The following is a 20,314-nucleotide window of genomic DNA, read 5'->3' on the forward strand; positions in this document are numbered from 1 at the left end:
ATTGTGTTTGATAAAATTACTTGAAAGTATTTTATTTCATAGTATACTTTTAAAGGAAGTAGCTCTATACTAATTATATAACAGTTACATATGAATTAACCAGGCATTTTACAGTTGCTGTCTCAATATATCATCATATCTTAAATGAACTAAAATAGCTTGTTATGATGTCAAACTCAGGATCCTAAATCTCCCTAAGTCAGATTAAACATTCCAAGTGTCAAATATAAGTAGAAATACTACCAAATAATGCAGCTAGAAATACAGCTTCAAAATGATTATTTTGATTATAATGTCTAGTAGAGTGTTTTATGTACATATAATAGATGTTCAATAAAAGTTTACTGAATGAATTTCAAAATCATGAAATTAAAATGAAAAACCAAAAAAGAGAAAAGAAAAACTAGCTTATTAAACTGGTTATGAAACTGAATCAAAGATAATTCATTTCTGGTAATACAATTTCTTTGAAACATACTTTCCTTCAGAAAAACAATCAAGTTTTTCGTAGAACTGGTCTGAGGCTCTCCTGAAAGCTTTCTGTCATTCTTAACTTCCTTCCCAGAGGACCACAGAAGAGTGTAAAGAAGAAGAGTTTTTTTTATAAACTGTTAATGTCTCCACCAAAAGCTAAGCCCTCATGCTAACAAGGAAAGAGAACTGAAAAATAAAGATGATGGAGATATATATCTGAATAAACTCTTTCAGGAACCATGAGACGATGAATCATTCACAGGCTTTAATTCTTTGGGTTAAAATCATATAAAACTCCCAAAGGTTTAAAATACGTTCCCCTTCACTTCTATAGAAATACAAGAAAGTCCAAAGCAAACTAAAGCCACAAAACAAATAAGTTAAATAAAAGAGTAAACAAAAGCACTAATCCAAATTCACGCTTTGGTGTGGTGTGATTCACTGCAATCCCAAAGTCAGGCCGTAGACCTGACTCTGTTGGCTTCTTTGGCACAATCACCTATACTGAACATTCTGAATTACACTGTTAAGAAATAATTTTAAAAAGTAATCTAACTCCTATTCTCAACGAATTCCTAGAAAGGATTTCCCATCAGTAATACTATTTCTTAGAAATTTGAGGGGGGAAAGTATAAGTTCAGGTATAAAGTAAGTGTATGCACTAAAAAATTATAACTTCCTTTCCACTTCAAAATTATAAATATTTAAAGAAAAAATGGCAAATATGTTAAGATTAAAAAATGTATGTGTGAAAACCATAGGGTATAGAGTAAATGGTCTGATTGACACGTGTACATTAATTTTTTAGGTTCCTAGGGTTGCAACTGTTTTGTTAGTTAAAAACATACAGTTTCCAAACCCATTAAGAAGCAGTAAAATAAAAAAAAAATTTATAGGTAGAAATACAAAAGCACATGCATACTGATGAATTACCACTATGCCTGAATTGCATTAGTTATTCAAAATCATTCAGGTAATATTTTCAAACTGATGTTTTAGCAGCAAAAATCTTATTGTGCTCTTATACCATTTTCATAAAGATGACCATGCATATATATAGCTAGGTTCAGTTTCAAAACTCTGATATTCAAGTAACATATTATTTTAGCCAGAATCAGTATGATAAATCATATTTCTCCCCAAATAATATTTTAAGCTAAATGTGAATAGGTACCAACTCTCCTAACCAGGCACTTAAAAACATGGTATCATGAGATGTTACTTTTACACTGGTTTTTTTTTAAGATTTTAAAAAAATATTAATGAACCAAACCAACAAACCAACCAAAAAAAAAAATCTTTCTTCTTCTAGAAGTGTAAAAATTCAGCACAAAATTTCAGGTAAAAAAAATCTAAAAAGAATTTTAATGTCATAGAGTATTTAACTGAGCCAAACCAGAGTGGTAATATTTTAACTTCTCCTCTACCACGTGCTCTAACCAAAACTGTGAAGGTGAACTTTGGCAAGGTAAAGTTAAAGAGAAGAATTTCAGGAAGTGTTAACTGAATTAATTTCATTTTCATTACACGAGCACCCATGAGCATACATAACCAGACGTTTGATTCCTCGCTTTAAAAAAAAGTAAAAGGTTAAGTGAAAGGTTAATGGTGAAATTATGGTCATTATTTTCTGGTAAGACGGCAGGGATGAGTATAATACCATGTCGATGGATTTCCATCAAAACTTAGCATTAGGTACGGTAAACAACACAGCCTTAAAGGGACCTGTAACAGAATATCTATTTTAAAGTAATGAGCTATGAGTTTGCAGAGGGTAAGTCAGATAATGAGGGCCTTGGAGTGCTACTTCTCAAGCAGTAGAACTGTGTGATAAAAATTAAAGATGAAGAAGAGCACGCCAGCACTTCTGAGCCCAGGAGATTTGAGTGGAAGCAGGAAGACCAGAATGGACACTTGTACAGGGGTTGAGGTATTATCCTTGAGAAGTGGCTGGGCTTATGAAGAAGAAGCAACATTCCTGGGAGGCACCTTGTATGAAAAATTGATAGTAAATGGGAAGAGACTGGCAAGAAAAGGGAAGATTCAGAGCAAATGTTGTGAGCTCTGGTGAAGGAAAGAGCAGTGATGCCATGAATGCTGACTGGAGAGTTGGAAAGGGAGCTGCTCTGAGTTAGGGCAGGAGGGACTGCTTTGACACAGTGATGTCAGGTGTGTCATGTCACACCTCTATATTCATACACATTTTACTTTCTATGTATGAATGAAGGGACACTCATTCCCACTCAGAGCAACACTCTTTTTAAAAAAAAAATAAATGTATTTATTTTTTTTTAAAAAGGAGAAAAATGCTCAAATATGGAATCACTTATATTTGTATTTCTAAAATTTGGCTTAATGGGTCTTTAAGAATTTAGAAAAATGATTATGCCATGTGGTTTTGTTGTCTATTTTGTTAATTAGGTCTAGAATATCCAATGTGTTTGTCACTACCAATCTAATTATTTCTGAACTGTTCCCTTAAGAAGATTATTTGGAAACAAAAATGTTCCTAGAGGGCAGACAGCAGAAGCAAGAAGAACTACAATCCTGCAGCCTGTGGGGAAAAACCCACATTCACAGAAAGATAGACAAGATGAAAAGGCAGAGGACTATGTACCAGATGAAGGAACAAGATAAAACCCCAGAAAAACAACTAAATGAAGTGGAGATAGGCAACCTTCCAGAAAAAGAACTCAGAATAATGATAGTGAAGATGATCCAGGACCTTGGAAAAAGAATGGAGGCAAAGATCGAAAAGATGCAAAAAATGTTTAACAAAGACCTAGAAGAATTAAAGAACAAACAGATGAACAATACAATAACTGAAATGAAAAATACACTAGAAGGAATAAATAGCAGAATAACTGAGGCAGAAGAATGGATAAGTGACCTGGAAGACAGAATGGTGGAATTCACTGCTGCAGAACAGAATAAAGAAAAAAGAATGAAAAGAAATGAAGACAGCCTAAGAGACCTCTGGGACAACATTAAACACAGCAACATTCGCATTATAGGGGTCCCAGAAGGAGAAGAGAGAGAGAAAGGACCAGAGAAAATATCTGAAGAGATTATAGTCGAAAACTTCCCTAACATGGGAAAGGAAATAGCCACCCAAGTCCAGGAAGCACAGAGAGTCCCATACAGGAGAAACACGCCGAGACACATAGTAATCAAATTGGCAAAAATTAAAGACAAAGAAAAATTATTGAAAGCAACAAGGGAAAAACGACAAATAACAAACAAGGGAACTCGCATAAGGTTAACAGCTGATTTCTCAGCAGAAACTGTACAAGAAAGAAGGGACTGGCATGATATACTTAAAATGATGATGAAAGGGAAGAATCTACAACCAAGATTACTCTACCCAACAAGAATCTCATTCAGATTCAACAGAGAAATCAAAAGCTTTACAGACAAGCAAAAGCTAAGAGAATTCAGCACCACCAAACCAGCTCTACAACAAATGCTAAAGGAACTTCTCTAAGTGGGAAACACAAGAGAAGAAAAGGACCTACAAAAACAAACCCAAAACAATTAAGAGAATGGTCATAGGAACATACATATTGATAATTACCTTAAATGTGAATGGATTAAATGCTCCAACCAAAAGACGCAGGCTTGCTGAATGGATACAAAAACAAGACCCATGTATATGCTGTCTACAAGAGACCCACTTCAGACCTAGGGACACATACAGACCGAAAGTGAGGGGATGGAAAAAAGATATTCCATGCAAATGGAAATCAAAAGAAAGCTGGAGTAGCAATACTCATATCAGATAAAATAGACTTTAAAGTAAAGAATGTTACAAGAGACAAGGAAGGACACTACATAGTGATCAAGGGATCAATCCAAGAAGAAGATATAACAATTATAAACATATATGCTCCCAACAGAGGAGTACCTCAATACATAAGGCAACTGCTAACAGCTATAAAAGAGGAAATCGACAGTAACACAATAACAGTGGGGTACTTTAGCACCTCACTTACACCAATGGACAGATCATCCAAACAGAAAATTACTAAGGAAACAGAAGCTTTAAATGACACAATAGACCAGATAGATTTAATTGATATTTATAGGACTTTCCATCCAAAAACAGCAGATTACACTTTCTTCTCAAGTGCGTGTGGAACATTCTCCAGGACAGATCACATCTTGGGTCACAAATCAAGCCTCAGTAAATTTAAGAAAATTGAAATCATATCAAGCATCTTTTCTAACCACAATGCTATGACATTAGAAATCAATTACAGGGAAAAAAACGTAAAAAACACAAACACATGGAGGCTAAACAATACGTTACTAAATAACCAAGAGATCACTGAAGAAATCAAAGAGGAAATCCAAAAATACCTAGAGACAAATGACAATGAAAACACGACGACCCAAAACCTATGGGATGTAGCAAAAGCAGTTCTAAGAGGGAAGTTTATAGCAATACAAGCCTACCTCAAGAAACAAGAAAAATCTCAAATAAACAATCTAACCTTACACCTAAAGGAACTAGAGAAAGAAGAACAAACAAAACCCAAAGTTAGTAGAAGGAAAGAAATCATAAAGATCAGAGCAGAAATAAATGAAATGGAAACAAAGAAAGCAATAGCAAAGATCAATAAAACTAAAAGCTAGTTCTTTGAGAAGATAAACAAAATTGATAAACCATTAGCCAGACTCATCAAGAAAAAGAGGGAGAGGACTCAAATCAACAAAATTAGAAATGAAAAAGGAGAAGTTACAATGGACACCGCAGAAAGACAAAGCATCCTAAGAGACTACTACAAGCAACTCTATGCCAATAAAATGGACAACCTGGAAGAAACGGACAAATTCTTAGAAAGGTATAAACTTCCAAGGCTGAACCAGGAAGAAATAGAAAATATGAACAGACCAATCACAAGTAATGAAATTGAAACTGTGATTAAAAATCTTCCAACAAACAAAAGTCCAGGACCAGATGGCTTCACAGGTGAATTCTATCAAACATTTAGAGAACAGCTAACACCCACCCTTCTCAAACTCTTCCAAAAAATTGCAGAGGAAGGAACACTCCCAAACGCATTCTATGAGGCCACCATCACTCTGATACCAAAACCAAAGATACTACAAAAAAAGAAAGTTACAGACCAATATCACTGATGAATATAGATGCAAAAATCCTCAACAAAATACTAGCAAACAGAATCCAACAACACATTAAAAGGATCATACACAATGGTCAAGTGGGATTTATACCAGGGATGCAAGGATTCTTCAATATACGCAAATCAATCAATGTGATACAACATATTAACAAATTGAAGAATAAAAACCATATGATCATCTCAATGATGCAGAAAAAGAAAATTCAACACCCATTTATGATAAAAACTCTCCAGAAAGTGGGCATAAAGGGAACCTACCTCAACATAATAAAGGCCATATACGACAAACCCACAGCAAACATCATTCTCAATGGTGAAAACCTGAAAGCATTTTCTCTAAGATCAGGAACAAGACAAGGATGTCCACTCTCACCACTGTTATTCAACATAGTTTTGGAAGTCCTAGTCACGGCAATCAAAGAAATAAAAGGAATGCAAATTGGAAAAGAAGAAGTAAAGCTGTCATTGTTTGCAGATGACATGATACTATACATAGAGAATCCTAAAAAGGCCACCAGAAAACTACTAGAGCTAATCAATGAATTTGGTGAAATTGCAGGATACAAAATTAATGCACAGAAATCTCTTGCATTCCTATACACTAATGATGAAAAATCTGAAAGAGAAATTAAGGAAACACTCCCATTTACCATTACAACAAAAAGAATAAAATACCTAGGAATAAACCTACCTAGGGAGACAAAAGACCTGTAGGCAGAAAACTATAAGACACTGATGAAAGAAATTAAAGATGATACCAACAGATGGAGAGATATACCATGTTCTTGGATTGGAAGAATCAATATTGTGAAAATGACTATACTACCCAAAGCAATCTACAGATTCAATGCAATCTCTATCAAATTACCAATGGCATTTTTTACGGAACTAGAACAAAACATCTTAAAATTTGTATGGAGACACAAAAGACCCCGAATAGCCAAAGCAGTTTTGAGGGAAAAAAACGGAGCTGCAGGAATCATACTCCCTGACTTCAGGCTATACTACAAAGCTACAGTAATCAAGACAATATGGTACTGGCACAAAAACAGAGATACAGATCAATGGAACAGGACAGAAAGCCCAGAGATAAACCCACACACCTATGGTCAACTAATCTATGACAAAGGAGGTAAGGATATACAATGGAGACAAGACAGTCTCTTCAATAAGTGGTGCTGGGAAAACTGGACAGCTACATGTAAAAGAATGAAATTAGAACACTCCCTAACACCATACACAAAAATAAACTCAAAATGGATTCGAGACCTAAATGTAAGACCGGACACTATAATACTCTTAGAGGAAAACATAGGAAGAACACTCTTTGACATAAATCACAGCAAGATCTTTTTTGATCCACCTCCTAGAGTAATGGAAATAAAAACAAAAATAAACAAATGGGACCTAATGAAACTTAAAAGCTTTTGCACAGCAAAGGAAACTACAAACAAGACTAAAAGACAACCCTCAGAATGGGGGAAAATATTTGCAAACGAATCAACAAAGGATTAATCTCCAAAATATATAAACAGCTCATGCAGCTCAATATTAAAAAAACAAACCACCCAATCTAAAAATGGGCAGAAGACCTAAATAGACATTTCTCCAAAGAAGACATACAGATGAGCAAGAAGCACATGAAATGCTGCTCAACATCACTAATTATTAGAAAAATGCAAGTTAAAACTACAATGAGGTATCACCTCACACCAGTTAGAATGGGCATCATCAGAAAATCTACAAACAACAAATGCTGGAGAGGGTGGCAAGAAAAGGGAACCCTCTTGCACTGTTGGTGGGAATGTAAATTGATACAGCCACTATGGAGAACAATATGGAGGTTCCTTAAAAAACTAAAAATAGAATTACCATATGACCCAGCAATCCCATTACTGGGCATATACCCAGAGAAAACCATAATTCAAAAAGACACATGCACCCCAATGTTCACTGCAGCACTATTTACAATAGCCAGGTCATGGAAGCAACCTAAATGCCCATCGACAGATGAATGGATAAAGAAGTTGTGGTACATATATACAATGGAATATTACTCAGCTATAAAAAGGAACGAAATTGGGTCATTTGTTGAGACGTGGATGAATCTAGAGACTGTCATACAGAGTGAAGTAAGTCAGAAAGAGAAAAACAAATATTGTATATTAACGCATATATGTGGAACCTAGAAAAATGGTACAGATGAACTGGTTTGCAGGGCAGAAATTGAGACACAGATGTAGAGAACAAACGTATGGACACCAAGCGGGGAAAGTGGCAGGGGGGTGGTGGGGCGGGGAGGTGGGATGAATTGGGAGGTTGGAATTGACATGTATACACTAATATGTATAAAATGGATAACTAATAAGAACCTGCTGTATAAAAAAATAAATAAAATAAAATTGAAAAAAAAATGTTCGTAATACCTTCCTCAATAAAAACTGAAATAAATTTTTAAAAAAAGAATTTAGTAAAAAAGGAAGTTTTTTTTTTAAAAAGCTAAAGTTGAAAGATATTTTAAAATACAAAGACAGATACTTACCTTGTAAGAAAAAAATCATTAAATAAAAAAAAATGTAATGTGGTTAAACAACAAAGTTCTTTATAGTTTAAATAATTGTACCACATGGAGTGCAAATCAATCACACCAACCTGTTTGATCTTTCAATAAGAAGTAGTAAGCAAACCGTAGACAGGAAGCATATGCACAGAGATGAGGAGGAAAAAAAGAAAAAACATTATTTCTTTTGTAAAACAAAGAAAAATGTATAACAGCGTTTATTTATAGTATAAGTATAGGAATAAATCATTATAAAAACTGAAATAGAGCAGTTGTATGCAAAAAGAAAAGTATATTCAACATAATCAGCGATAATAATTTAAGCAAGATAATAAGATTTAGTGTAAGATTACAATTCAAATCAATCTTAAGAGCTCACACTGACTCCCAAACTCCTGCAAATATAGCAGTTCAGCAACAAATGGTGGACATGGAATTGGGAACTTGCTAAGACCTGGGAAGTAATCTAAAAGGGCAAACAGAAAATTAAGCGAATTTTAAATATTAATAAGTTAAAAGTAGCAAAAGTCACATTGTTCATTTTCAAAATGTCCCAATTCAATGACCTTCTAATAGAAGGATACATTACAGGTGTGCCTCCCTTTAAGAAAATCCAACACAAAAACTTCAACCAACTAAACAGAGTTTAGAGTAATCTGTAGTGATTATGTGATTAACAAAAGCATTTAATAAAGAATTTTTAAAGATAGCAAGTTCTCCCAATACAATTGATTTCCCAACTTGATTTATAAGCAATTTTTTCAGAAAAAAACATTTATTGCATAAAGTGAAGTACACCTGTATAATAAAAAACTTGCATTCAACCTATTAGTAGACTGTTAAGGGTAATTATAATAATGATTCTATAGAAGTAAATGATCAACTGATGATTCAAACAAAGAACACCTTAAAAAAAAAGGCCATTCATATTTTTAAAAGGGAAAGGTATGCACAGCAACCACATGCTGGGACAACCATGTCTCCACTTCACCAACACATCCACAGTGCAACAAAAGAATTCAATGTTATATGCCAGGTATATAAAGAGTAACTAAAACTGCTTGAACTGAACAAGGTACAACTCATTTCAAAATATACTTTGATGTAACTACTTTCTAAGGATTAAAGTAAAATTTTAAAACAGAAAATTAAATTATAATGCCTCCCACTCAGATATTTTCTATACTTTGCAGTTTATAATACAAAATGAGACTTCTACATGGTTTCTAAAGCAATTTCATGTATTTTATAGGTTAGCCTATGAAATTAATTGTCTTGGTAAAATGTAGGAATTGCAATAGAGAAAATAATTCCTAATATTCTTGGAAGTCTTCCTCTAGCAAGCTAAAAGCATAAGAACAATAACCAAATGTTTTTGTTATTAATTTTGGAAAGGTAGGTATACAGATAATGCTTTAAAAAGCAGTAAGCTGCAAACTAGTACAAGAAAGCATCAATTCTCTTTTCTTCTGAAAACTAAAATATAAATAAAATTAATAATACTTTTCAACTTAATTTATTAAATTACAGTTTAAGAAAAAGCCTTTAGGTTTGAAATAAGTCTAGATAGATCCTGCATAACAATTTCGTGTGGATCTGAATTCTCTAATCATACCTTAGAAAGTTTCCTAAAATCAATCAGGTAATTCAGAAATAAGGATAAATGGCCATTTGAAATAAAATACCATTCAATTTATCTTTACTTGCTTCAAACTTTACATTTTTCTTTATTTGGGAGTTTTCAATCTTAAGCTACCCCTAAGAACAGGACACCAAGGCGTAAAATCTTTGTAACTATGAGACATGTTATAAAGGGCACTGGTGTACTTCCAAATATAAGGTGTACCTTAAGAAATTCAGGATTTTGTTATTACAGGTCCCTTACACTGACTAGGATGTATCATGAAACATAAAAAGGAACCAAGAGTTATTCTCTTATACAGCTTACTAGCTCTCTTTACATTATCTCAACTGCAAAAGCATGACTCTCTCTTCCATTGTCTCAAACATAAGCGTAAGCGTATGCTTTAACAATTATGGTTAACTGGAAGCAATGAAGAGGGGAGCTAAAGTCATCACATGCTTTATTTTACTGAGAAGTCCAACAGGTATTCTTTAAGTAATGACAGGGAGCGGTGCAGCATTTCTCAAATGAAGCCCATGGGTTATGGAAAAGCCAAAGCTCTGTTAGAGAATTTAAGAGCTACCACTCACTAGGCAAGAACTTATCCAGAGGTTTCTCTATGACAGAACATGTGGAGTCTGAACTACTGCTGCTGCTACTGCCTGGAAGACAAAGAAATGAGCCCAACGGGAACCAAAGAAAGAGGAAACAAGAAAATGAACACAGACACAGAGAAAAATTCAATTCCAGAGAAAGAATTTTAAAGGACAATCAAGCTTTGTAATAAAGAACCAAAACTTACTTTCCCTTAAAACCAGTCTTGGTAGTCTATGCAGTATTCTCTAATTACAAAGCCATACCGGGGAATTAGAAACTCTATTCCTTTAAGTATCCACAGTGGGCAAACCCCACTATTCACTTAAAATATAGTAATTCAGAGGGTTGGAATGAAAAGAATAAAAATATACAAATCATTTGGTGACATTTAAGTCTATTTAAACCATTTAGGTTGATAAGCTAAAGGAATTGAGTTTTAAATTTTAAAGTCACGAACAATTAAAATTACAGGAATGATAAATTACCCTTTAATACAGACAGTTTGGTTTGTCTTCAATTTCACTCTTTCACCTCCAAAACATCAAACTATCAGATGTGATTATATATGTTTAAGGTTTCACAGCAAAACTTTGAAAGGCTTACTGAAATTTTTTAAATTTCTAAGCCTGGAAGGAAGATATGTTACTCTTAAATATTTTAACATATTAAGCAGTGGCATTTTTTTCTATTTAAAACTTTATTTTTAACAAATCTATCATCTGCTTTAGCTTTGAATACTTTACTCTGAAAAAATAGGTGTGAACACAAAACCACTTCTCTAAATCAGGGGTCAGCAAACATTTTCTGTAAAGGGACAGATGATAAGTGCTTTAGGCTTTGTAGGCCATACTGACGCATGTGAAGGCAGCTGTAGACCATATGTAAACAAATGAGCATGGCTGTTTCATAAACTTTTATTTACAAAAACAGGTGGTGGGCTGAATTTGGCCAGCACACTACTTGCCAACTCTTGCTCTAAATTATATTTTTCCTGTCTTTTGAAGGACTCTTTATGGCTTTTAAATTTGGGACTCCTGATCAAACAGCGATGGGTTTATTTTCAGCAAGAACATTTTAATAAGACAAGCAAAATATGCACCAGCTTGAAAACAATGATCCACATTAATGGAAGAGAGTTCTGAAATAAATATTCAGGGTTAAAGGATCTGAAATGTAGACCATTATAATATGTCTCTCTCTTTTGCATGTCATCTATATCTTTATCACAATGAACACAGTCTTAATTCATACTTGGCAACAAGTGCCCAGTGTAACAGGTGAGAATGAGGGTACATTTTATAAAGAGAATACATTTTACATTCTATTAAAAATACAATCCTTCTACAAATTTATTACTTAAAAATTCAATGATTAAAGCGTAATCATGTTTGAAAAAAAAATTCCACATTATCCTAATTTCCTAAAAATTTAGATTCCTAACATAGATAAAAGTCCTCACATTAAATTAAAACCCCATGTGAAATTTTAAAATGGTATATCCACTATCACAGATTTTTATAATTCTAAATTGTAAAAAAAACAAAACCAGAACATATTATATGTTGATTCATCTAGAAATAGGAGATCAGTATAGGACGAAAAAATAATGCAAAGTTAACCAGGTATATGGCATACTTCCTCTGTTCTAATTGCTACCACAATTAAAAATGGCAAAATAAAAGGCATGCACTCGACAGCCTTAGGAATGTTAAACCATCATTAGGCAGCAATCTCATTTAATTTCCACAACATTAAGATGAACTTACCCCTTCTTCTTTTCCTTTTCTCTCCATCTTCTCCAACCTCACCCTCTTCATCATCATCCTCCTCTGACCCACTGATATCAGAGCCTGATATTTCTTCCCCTTAAATAGAAATTTAATACAATGATGTTTATTCTGTGCCAGGTCACTGGTTATTTAGGAAATGCCTATATAAACTTTCTTCATTAAGTTTTTGTGCCCTAAACAAACCTTATTTTAATATTTCTAGACAGTATATCAGATATGCTAACCTCAGAAACAGATACGATGTACACAGAGGCTTTATTTTTAAAGTTCCTAAAGAGAAGTTAGATTCTGATCCATTTAAAATTTCAAATGATTAGTTTAAGTACAGTTCTAAATGTTACATGTTAGAGTTATTATTTCAGTCTTTAAAAAATATGATCACTTTTGGGGAGCATTTTCTTAGTTTTCTGTTTAAGATTTTAAATTCATTCAACCTGTTTATTTTTTTAAGGGCCATAAAACTGTTATCGAACACAATGATCCCACTTTTAGGACTATATCACATGAAGTAATTCAAAAGAAAAAGGGCTTATTTGTACACAAATATGTTAACTTAAAAAATCAAAAAAAGGGATTAAGCTAATATTAATGCAAATCAGTGCTATAATACCTTCAAAGTAGTTATTTAAAATTACTACTGTCCATATACGAAATGTCTAAGAAAATAAAGGTAACTGGGGGAGGAGTAAAATATACACTAATCATAATATAATATTTGAACCTGCAAATAAAAGATGGAAAGAAATCACAGAGTCTTGGGAGAAGAAATTCATTAAACATATTTTGTTCTTTAGGCCTAGAAACAATGACAACCTGGTAGCAATGAGCACACCTAATGCCTAAATCTTCGTTTCTAAATACCATTCTCCAATGAAAGGAGCCAGGGAGAAATAGATGATTTTAAGGCCAGGGTAGGGAAAATTTAAAAAATGAGCTCTAAAAAAAAAAAAAAAAAAATGAGCTCTAAGCATCTGTGGTGCCAGAAAGTGAGGAAGTGCTCAAAAAACAAGTAAACAAACAAACTGGTGGGAGCATGCTGACAGGATATATGAACTACTCTGAAGGAACTCTTAATGGCCAAAGCTGGAACAATCTGAACAATAAAATAAATAATATTATTGTATTATAAACCCACAGACTAAAATAATTATCCATGAGTCCATACTGACATAAAAAATACTCAAATAAATAAACAAGTGGGGGAGAAGAGACTGCTTTTCCTTACAGTAGAATTCCAAACACTCTAAACACTAAACATTAGAAGGAACAATGGGAAGAGAATGCCACCATTGAGCAAATGCACAAACTACTGCTGGATGCTAACATTGGTGGAAGAAAGTATGATGAGAAACAGGACCTTTGTATAGTCTCAAAGTACTGGGTTGGAAAAAAGGTTCGTTCGGCAGGTTTGCAAGGCAGAAATAGACACAGATGTAGAGAACAAACGTATGGACACCAAGTGGGGGGTGGGGTGGTGGTGGGATGAACTGGGAAACTGGGATAGACATATATACACTAATATGTATAAAATAGATAACTAATAAGAAACTTCTGTATAAAAAAATAAAATGTAAAAAGTAAAAAAAAAAAAAAAAATTTTAAAAAAGGTTCATTCAGTTTTTTTCCATAAGATGGCTCTAGTAGCACTTAGCTGTATTTAACTTCATTCTAAACAATTTTGTTAGATTGTATGTGACAGCTGTCACATCAACGTGTATTTAAAAAAAGACTTATCAAAGCTGGTGAATTTTTGTGTACCCATTTTAATATGGAAGATGGAAGAAAAAAGGAACATTTTTGGCATATTATGCTTTATCATTTCAAGAAAGGTAAAAACACAATCGAAATGCAAAAAAAGATTTGTGCAGTGTATGGAGAAGGTGCTGTGACTGATCAAATGTGTCAAAAGTGGTTTGCGAAGGGTCGTGCTGGAGATTTCTAACTGGATGATGCTCCACAGTCTGGTAGACCAGTTGAAGTTGATAGCAATCAAATCGAGACAGTAACTGAGAACGATCAACGTTATACCACGTAGGAGATAGCCGACATACTCAAAATATGCAAATCAAGCATTGAAAATCATTTGCCTCAGCTTGGTTATGTTAATTGCTTTGATGTTTGGGTTCCACATAAGTTAAGCGGAAAAAAAACAACTTCTTGACAGTATATCCTAATGCGATTCTCTACAAAAACGTAATGAAAACATTCCATTTTTAAAACATTAAATCGTGATGGGCGATGAAAAGCGGATACTGTACAATAATGTGGAATGGAAGAGATCGTGGGGCAAGCTAAATGAACCACCACCAACCACACCAAAGGCCTGTCTTCATCCAAAGAAGGTGATGTTGTGTATATGGTGGGACTGGAAGGGAGTCCTCTATTATGAGCTCCTTCCGGAAAACCAAACGATTAATTCCAACATGTACTGCTCCCAGTTAGACCAACTGAAAGCAGCACTTGATGAAAAGCATCCAGAATTAGTCAACAGAAAATGCATAATCTTCCATCAGGATAACGCAAGACTGCGTGTTTCTTTGATGACCAGGCAAAAACTGTTACATCTTGTCTGGGAAGTTCTGATTCATCTGCCATATTCACCTAACATTGTACCTTTGGATTTCCATTTATTTCGGTCTTTAAAAAATTCTCTTAATGGAAAAAATTTCAATTCCCTGGAAGACTATAAAAGGCACCTGGAACAGTTCTTTGCTCAAAAAGATAAAAAGTTTTGGTAAGATGGAATTATGAAGTTGCCTGAACAACGGCAGAAGGTAGTGGAACAAAAGGGTGAATACGTTGTTCAATAAAGTTCTTGGTGAAGACGAAAAATCTGTCTTTTATATTTACTTAAAAACCGAAGGCACTTTTTGGCCAACCCAATATCTCTCCACAAGACACACATTAATTACAAGGGAAATAATAAAATAGTAGATTTATAGTGGAGAAAATTTGCAGAATAATTATGAGAAAACTATAAATAAATACAAATTGAGGAACATTCTACAAATACATGACCAGTACTCTTCAAAAGCATCAAGATCATGAACAACAAATAAAGACTGAGGAATTGGAGACTGGTGGAAACTAAACAGACATGACAACTAAATGCAATATGTGATCCACAACTGGATCTTGGACTAGAGGAAAAGGGCATTAGAGAGAAAACTGTCAAAAGTCTAGTAAGGTCTGTGGATTAGTTAATAAGTTTGTATCACTGTGAATTTCCTGGTGTCAATAATTGTACCATGGTTATGTAAGATGCTAAAATTAGGGGAAGCTGGCTAATAGGTATATAAGAACTCTCCTTGCTATACTTGTGAGTTTTCTATAAGCCTAAAACTATTTCAAAATAAAAAGTTAAAAAATTATTCTTTTAATGTTTCTGCCTATTTTTTAATTGTTTTTATGATTAACTCTATTAACTGGATTATAAAAACAATATGTCCTAAGAGCATAAATAAAATGAAATTTATTAAAAATAAAGTCAGCATTACCATATTATCCAGCAATTCTACCTCTGGGTATATACCCAAAAGAACAAAAGAATTGAAAGTGAGGACTCAAACAGGAATTTGTACACCCACATTCATAGTAGCATTATTCACAATAGTCAAAAGGTAGAAGCAACCCAAGTGTCCATTAACAGATGAAGGTATAAGCAAAACATGGTATATACACACAATGGAATATTATTCAGTCTTAAAAAGGAAGGAAATTCTGACACATGCAACAATATGGATGAACACTGAGGACATTATGTTAAGTAAAATAAGCCAGACACAAAAGGAGACATATTATATGATTCTACTTACATGGGGTACCTAGAATAGTCAAATTCATAGAAATAGAAAGTAGAACAGTGGGTTACCAGGGAGAGAGGGATGGGGAGCTAGTGTTTAATAGGTACAGAGGTTCATTGTGGGATGATTAAAAAGTCCTGGAGATGGATGGTGGTGATGGTTGCAGAATAACGTGAATGTACTTAATGCCACAGAACTGTACACAAAAATAGTTAAAACGGTAATTTTTATGTTATGTATATTTTACCACAATAAAAAAAATGTAAAAAAACGGGTCAGCAAAATAAAGATATGAACTCAATATTAAGAAATCTAAGAAATTTTACATCTTTAAAACATACTGACTATAAATACCACCTAGTGGTCACATTTAAAATACCAAATTCCATTAACTAAGAGGCAGCTCAATTACTGCTTTTCCTCAATAATCTTACTCAAATTTATTGAATCAGCACCTTCTCCAAATGTTTGTGATGTTGGCATCTCTGGATTTCATATCTGATCTAACCAGTTTCCCCACAGACTGAAAAGAGGCAATTTCAAACCCCTTTATTCACCTGGTATGCAAAGGAGCCCTATGCCAGTTAGTTCTTAGCACGAAGATTCAGGGAGTCACTGACTGCCTAACGATGGTTGGTAAATTTCTCGCCCTAATGAATAAGGTCTTCAAATTTTCTAAACTTCTGACATTATATCTTGTTAGAAAAGAATTTCCAAAATAGAATCTCATGTTCAAATTTAAACATGAAAGCATATTTTCAAGGCCATGCAATGAATTTTTACTTACAGTAAACTAGGTTTACCCATGACTCTCTGATTGCTTTGTTTACTTCAAAGAATAGTGACTGATACCTATCACAAAGAACTCTGTGGTCATTTTCGCTAAATACATGTATGCTAGAACTTGCTCTTATATAGAGACAAATGAAAATTCATTATTTAATAAGTGGACATATGAAATCTTTACAAAAGATCATGGGGACTGAGATGGAGGTTTAAATTAAATGAATTTTTAAAAAAAATCAATACACAAATATTATATAATTTTACTTGAGCTTAATATGGAAATGTTAAAGTATATAAGTATCAATTTACCTAGCAGAAATATCCCCTTAAATATCAATGTTAGAGGTTCAGAGAATTTTTAATAGGTGGCTTTTTATTAGAACACTTACTGGTTAAACAACACGTTTTTAGCCAACATTAAGATTAATATTTTGACAAAATGTTACCTTCTTCAAGCTTTTTTTTCAGTTCTTCTATTTCTTTCTGAAACTGACGAAGCAAAGCATCCTTTGGATCTTCATTAATTCTAGCTTTATTTTTAATATTCTTAGCACGATTAGCATACCGCAATGTACTGATGGTTTCATCGTAATTGTAATCTGCTGGTCCAATATTTGCACACTGTTGAATTAGGAATACAAAACGTTTTACACTTGACACAGTTAAAATTAATACTACCATTATGAACATATCAAAAAGAATTTTGGAACATATTTCCATTCCAGTCTTCCTGAAAAAGAGGGCACCACCACATAGGTTTCCAAACAATACAATTATAGACTCGCACACATGGTGTGCTAGAAAAAATAACCAAAAATTTTAAGAAGTAAAATAATCAATAGTTTTAAAAATGTTATGAATATTAACTACTGGCATAAACAGGAATCTTAAATTTTCCTGATGATAACTATACCATCAATTAAGTCTTACCATCATGGTTTTTGAATTTCCTCCTAAGGAATCCTGAAGAAGACGAGTCAATTTAGAGTTACGATAAGGCACATGAGTGCTTTTTCCATCAACCAAGGCAGAAATAACATTACCAAGGGTAGAAAGTGAAAGATTGATTTTTGTAGCTTCTTTCAGGCGCTGCCCAGTAGCTCCAGTTTTTCCTTGTCTTTCTGAACCCTTACAATAAACAGAGACAGAAGTAAAGCTAAAATTAAAAATACAGAATATTCTTCCCAAAGTTAAAAAAAGTATTTTAAAAGTAAAAAATCTAATATGATATCTGGAATTCACTTCAAAATAATACTGGAAGGGAAGAAGTGGCTGAGGGTAGAGATGAAATAGGACTGGCCATGAACTGATAATTGCTGAAGTTGGGTGATGGGTACATGGGAAATCATTATACTATTCTATCTACGTTGTACAGGTTTGAAATAGTCCATAATTAATAGTAAGTTAAGGGGACTTCCCTAGTGGCCCAGTGGCTAAGACTCCGCACTCCCAATGCAGGGAGCCCGGGTTCAATCCCTGGTCAGGGAACTAGATCCCACATGCCGCAACTAAGAGTTCGCGTGCCGCAACTAAGAGTTCGCGCGCCGCAACTAAAGATCCGCATGCCACAACAAAGATCGAAGATCCCACATGCCGCAGTTAAGACCTGGCGCAGCCAAATAAATAAATATTAAAAAAAAGAATAATAAGTTAAACACATACACAAGTAAAACTTAAAAATTATATAATCACTCCCTTTCACTTGAATTATTATTTATTTATAAAATAAAAAGAAATCACAAGAGTTATTCTTAAGTAGCATCCTGTTACTTACAGCAAGATCTACAAGATGGAGCTTCCCCATCCTGACATGCATGTTACCATCAATGCCTTTTTCACTGCATTCTATAGTAATTGTAAAGATGGCATGGGAACGGGAACTATGTTCATTCATATTAGTTGCACCAACAGAACCTTGAATAAAGGGAGGAAATTATTTAAAACTATAACAACAGGGAATGCCTTTAAAAATAATTAAATATCCATAATACTGAATTTCACCAGAGCCAAAAGCCAGAGAGCATGGCTAAAACATAAAAACTTAGGTATACTTAGCCATTATTAGAAATTTCTGACAATTTATGTTGATAACAAAAAACTGTATTTTTTTCACATGAAAGAGGGGATTTGAGGACAAAATACTTAATTTCAAGTATTGCTGGCTTAAAAAATTAACTAATTTACATAAAAATACATGTTAAATAATTCAAAAAATTAACTGCTGTTTCAGCTGTCTCTAAAAAGTATTATTGATATGTTCTGGGAATCAACCACAGAAATACTTGCATATATACATTAGATGATACAAAGATACTCAGGGAAGAACTGTTTGCAACAGCGAGAGATCAGAAACAACCAATATGACGTGGTTAATCAATTATAGAATAGTCACACTATGAATTACTAAGCAGTCTTTCTTTAAAAAAATAAGGTAGATCTGAATGACATGGAAAGATACCCGTAACATATGAAAAAAAGAGAGGAATATAGAGTATAATCACATTTCTGTATAACAAAAGCATCCATTCAAAATACGCTAAGAATTTGAGTGTGTATAAATATTTTACATGAATATATTGTGCAAACAAAGAAAAAGATGTTTTGTTTTTCACAATAGGCATGTATTGGGGTTTTTTTCCTTAAATTCCAAAGTATTTTAAAAGCAATATGTTAATTTCACCCAATGCCAAAATTATTTTCCTACTATATATTCATGTAGAGCTTCTCCATGTGAGCTGTGATTTTACAGTTTAAACATTAAAAGGGTACTCTTTATTCGCAAATGGTTATATTATAAGTCAGATAACTAGAAAGTAAATTGCACTGATAAAGAAAAGTAAAGCCCAATGAAAGAAGGTAAATGGAAAATCAGTGAGGGAAAATGCAAGGATCTGTGATTCCATACTATACTTTTGTTTTCTTTTAAATCAAGTTATGAATTTTTAAAATCAAATTTATGATTTTTCTCCAAAAATATAAAAAACTAATAAATCTGACACCACTTCAAATCATCTAATCAGAAGTAACACACTATACATATTTCCACAGAGTAGTAGGTCTTATTTTATCTTGTTTTTTTTCCACTTATCTCCTACATATATTTCCATGTAAAAACCAACTTGAAATTTTTAGTAAAATTGATTTTGTTATTATCTTACTGGGAGATATTTGGGGTTGCTTCCTATTTTAGTTCTTCATAAGGGACACTAATATGAGCATCTTTGAGCAGATACCTTTCTTTCTCTTTAGAATTATATCCATGGGATGTATTTTCCAAACTGGAACTACCTTATGAAACGATAGGAATAGTTTTATAGCTATGTGATTATCAAAACAAGCTATAGCAGTGTTTTTCAGTTTGGAGTGGGAGAGCAAGTGTAATTTGAAAAAGTCATATTAAATATTTTAATACCCATTGTTTTTGCAATATAAGTAAAGCATGCTATTTATGATTGTGATTTTTCTGTATTTCCGGTTATGAAAACAAAGCAATGCAACAGACGTTATGTCAAAAGTGACCTATACTGAACTTT

General features: G+C 33.4%; 1 protein-coding gene across 6 annotated transcripts in view; it reads right to left on the reverse strand.

Annotated features, from left to right (window-relative positions):
- Positions 1–20,314, reverse strand: part of KIF3A (kinesin family member 3A) — a 102,460-nt gene that overhangs the window by 42,226 nt on the left and 39,920 nt on the right. For 5 of the 6 annotated variants that reach the window (XR_009502382.1, XR_009502381.1, XR_009502383.1 and 2 more), the window contains exons 6-9: positions 18,556–18,695; positions 17,712–17,909; positions 17,228–17,402; positions 12,169–12,267 (exon numbers count right to left, since the gene is read on the reverse strand). Coding sequence is in view for 3 of the 6 variants with exons in the window: in XM_059917048.1 (XP_059773031.1) it covers positions 12,169–12,267; positions 17,228–17,402; positions 17,712–17,909; positions 18,556–18,695 (612 nt within the window). In the remaining 3 variants the exon portion in view is untranslated. Of the gene's footprint in view, positions 1–8,273; positions 8,283–10,395; positions 10,468–12,168; positions 12,268–17,227; positions 17,403–17,711; positions 17,910–18,555; positions 18,696–20,314 lie in introns of all 6 variants that reach the window. The other variant, XM_059917049.1, reaches the window with a different exon arrangement.

The sequence above is a fragment of the Balaenoptera ricei genome, chromosome 3 (assembly GCF_028023285.1).
Source record: "Balaenoptera ricei isolate mBalRic1 chromosome 3, mBalRic1.hap2, whole genome shotgun sequence".
Classification (NCBI taxonomy): domain Eukaryota; kingdom Metazoa; phylum Chordata; class Mammalia; order Artiodactyla; family Balaenopteridae; genus Balaenoptera; species Balaenoptera ricei.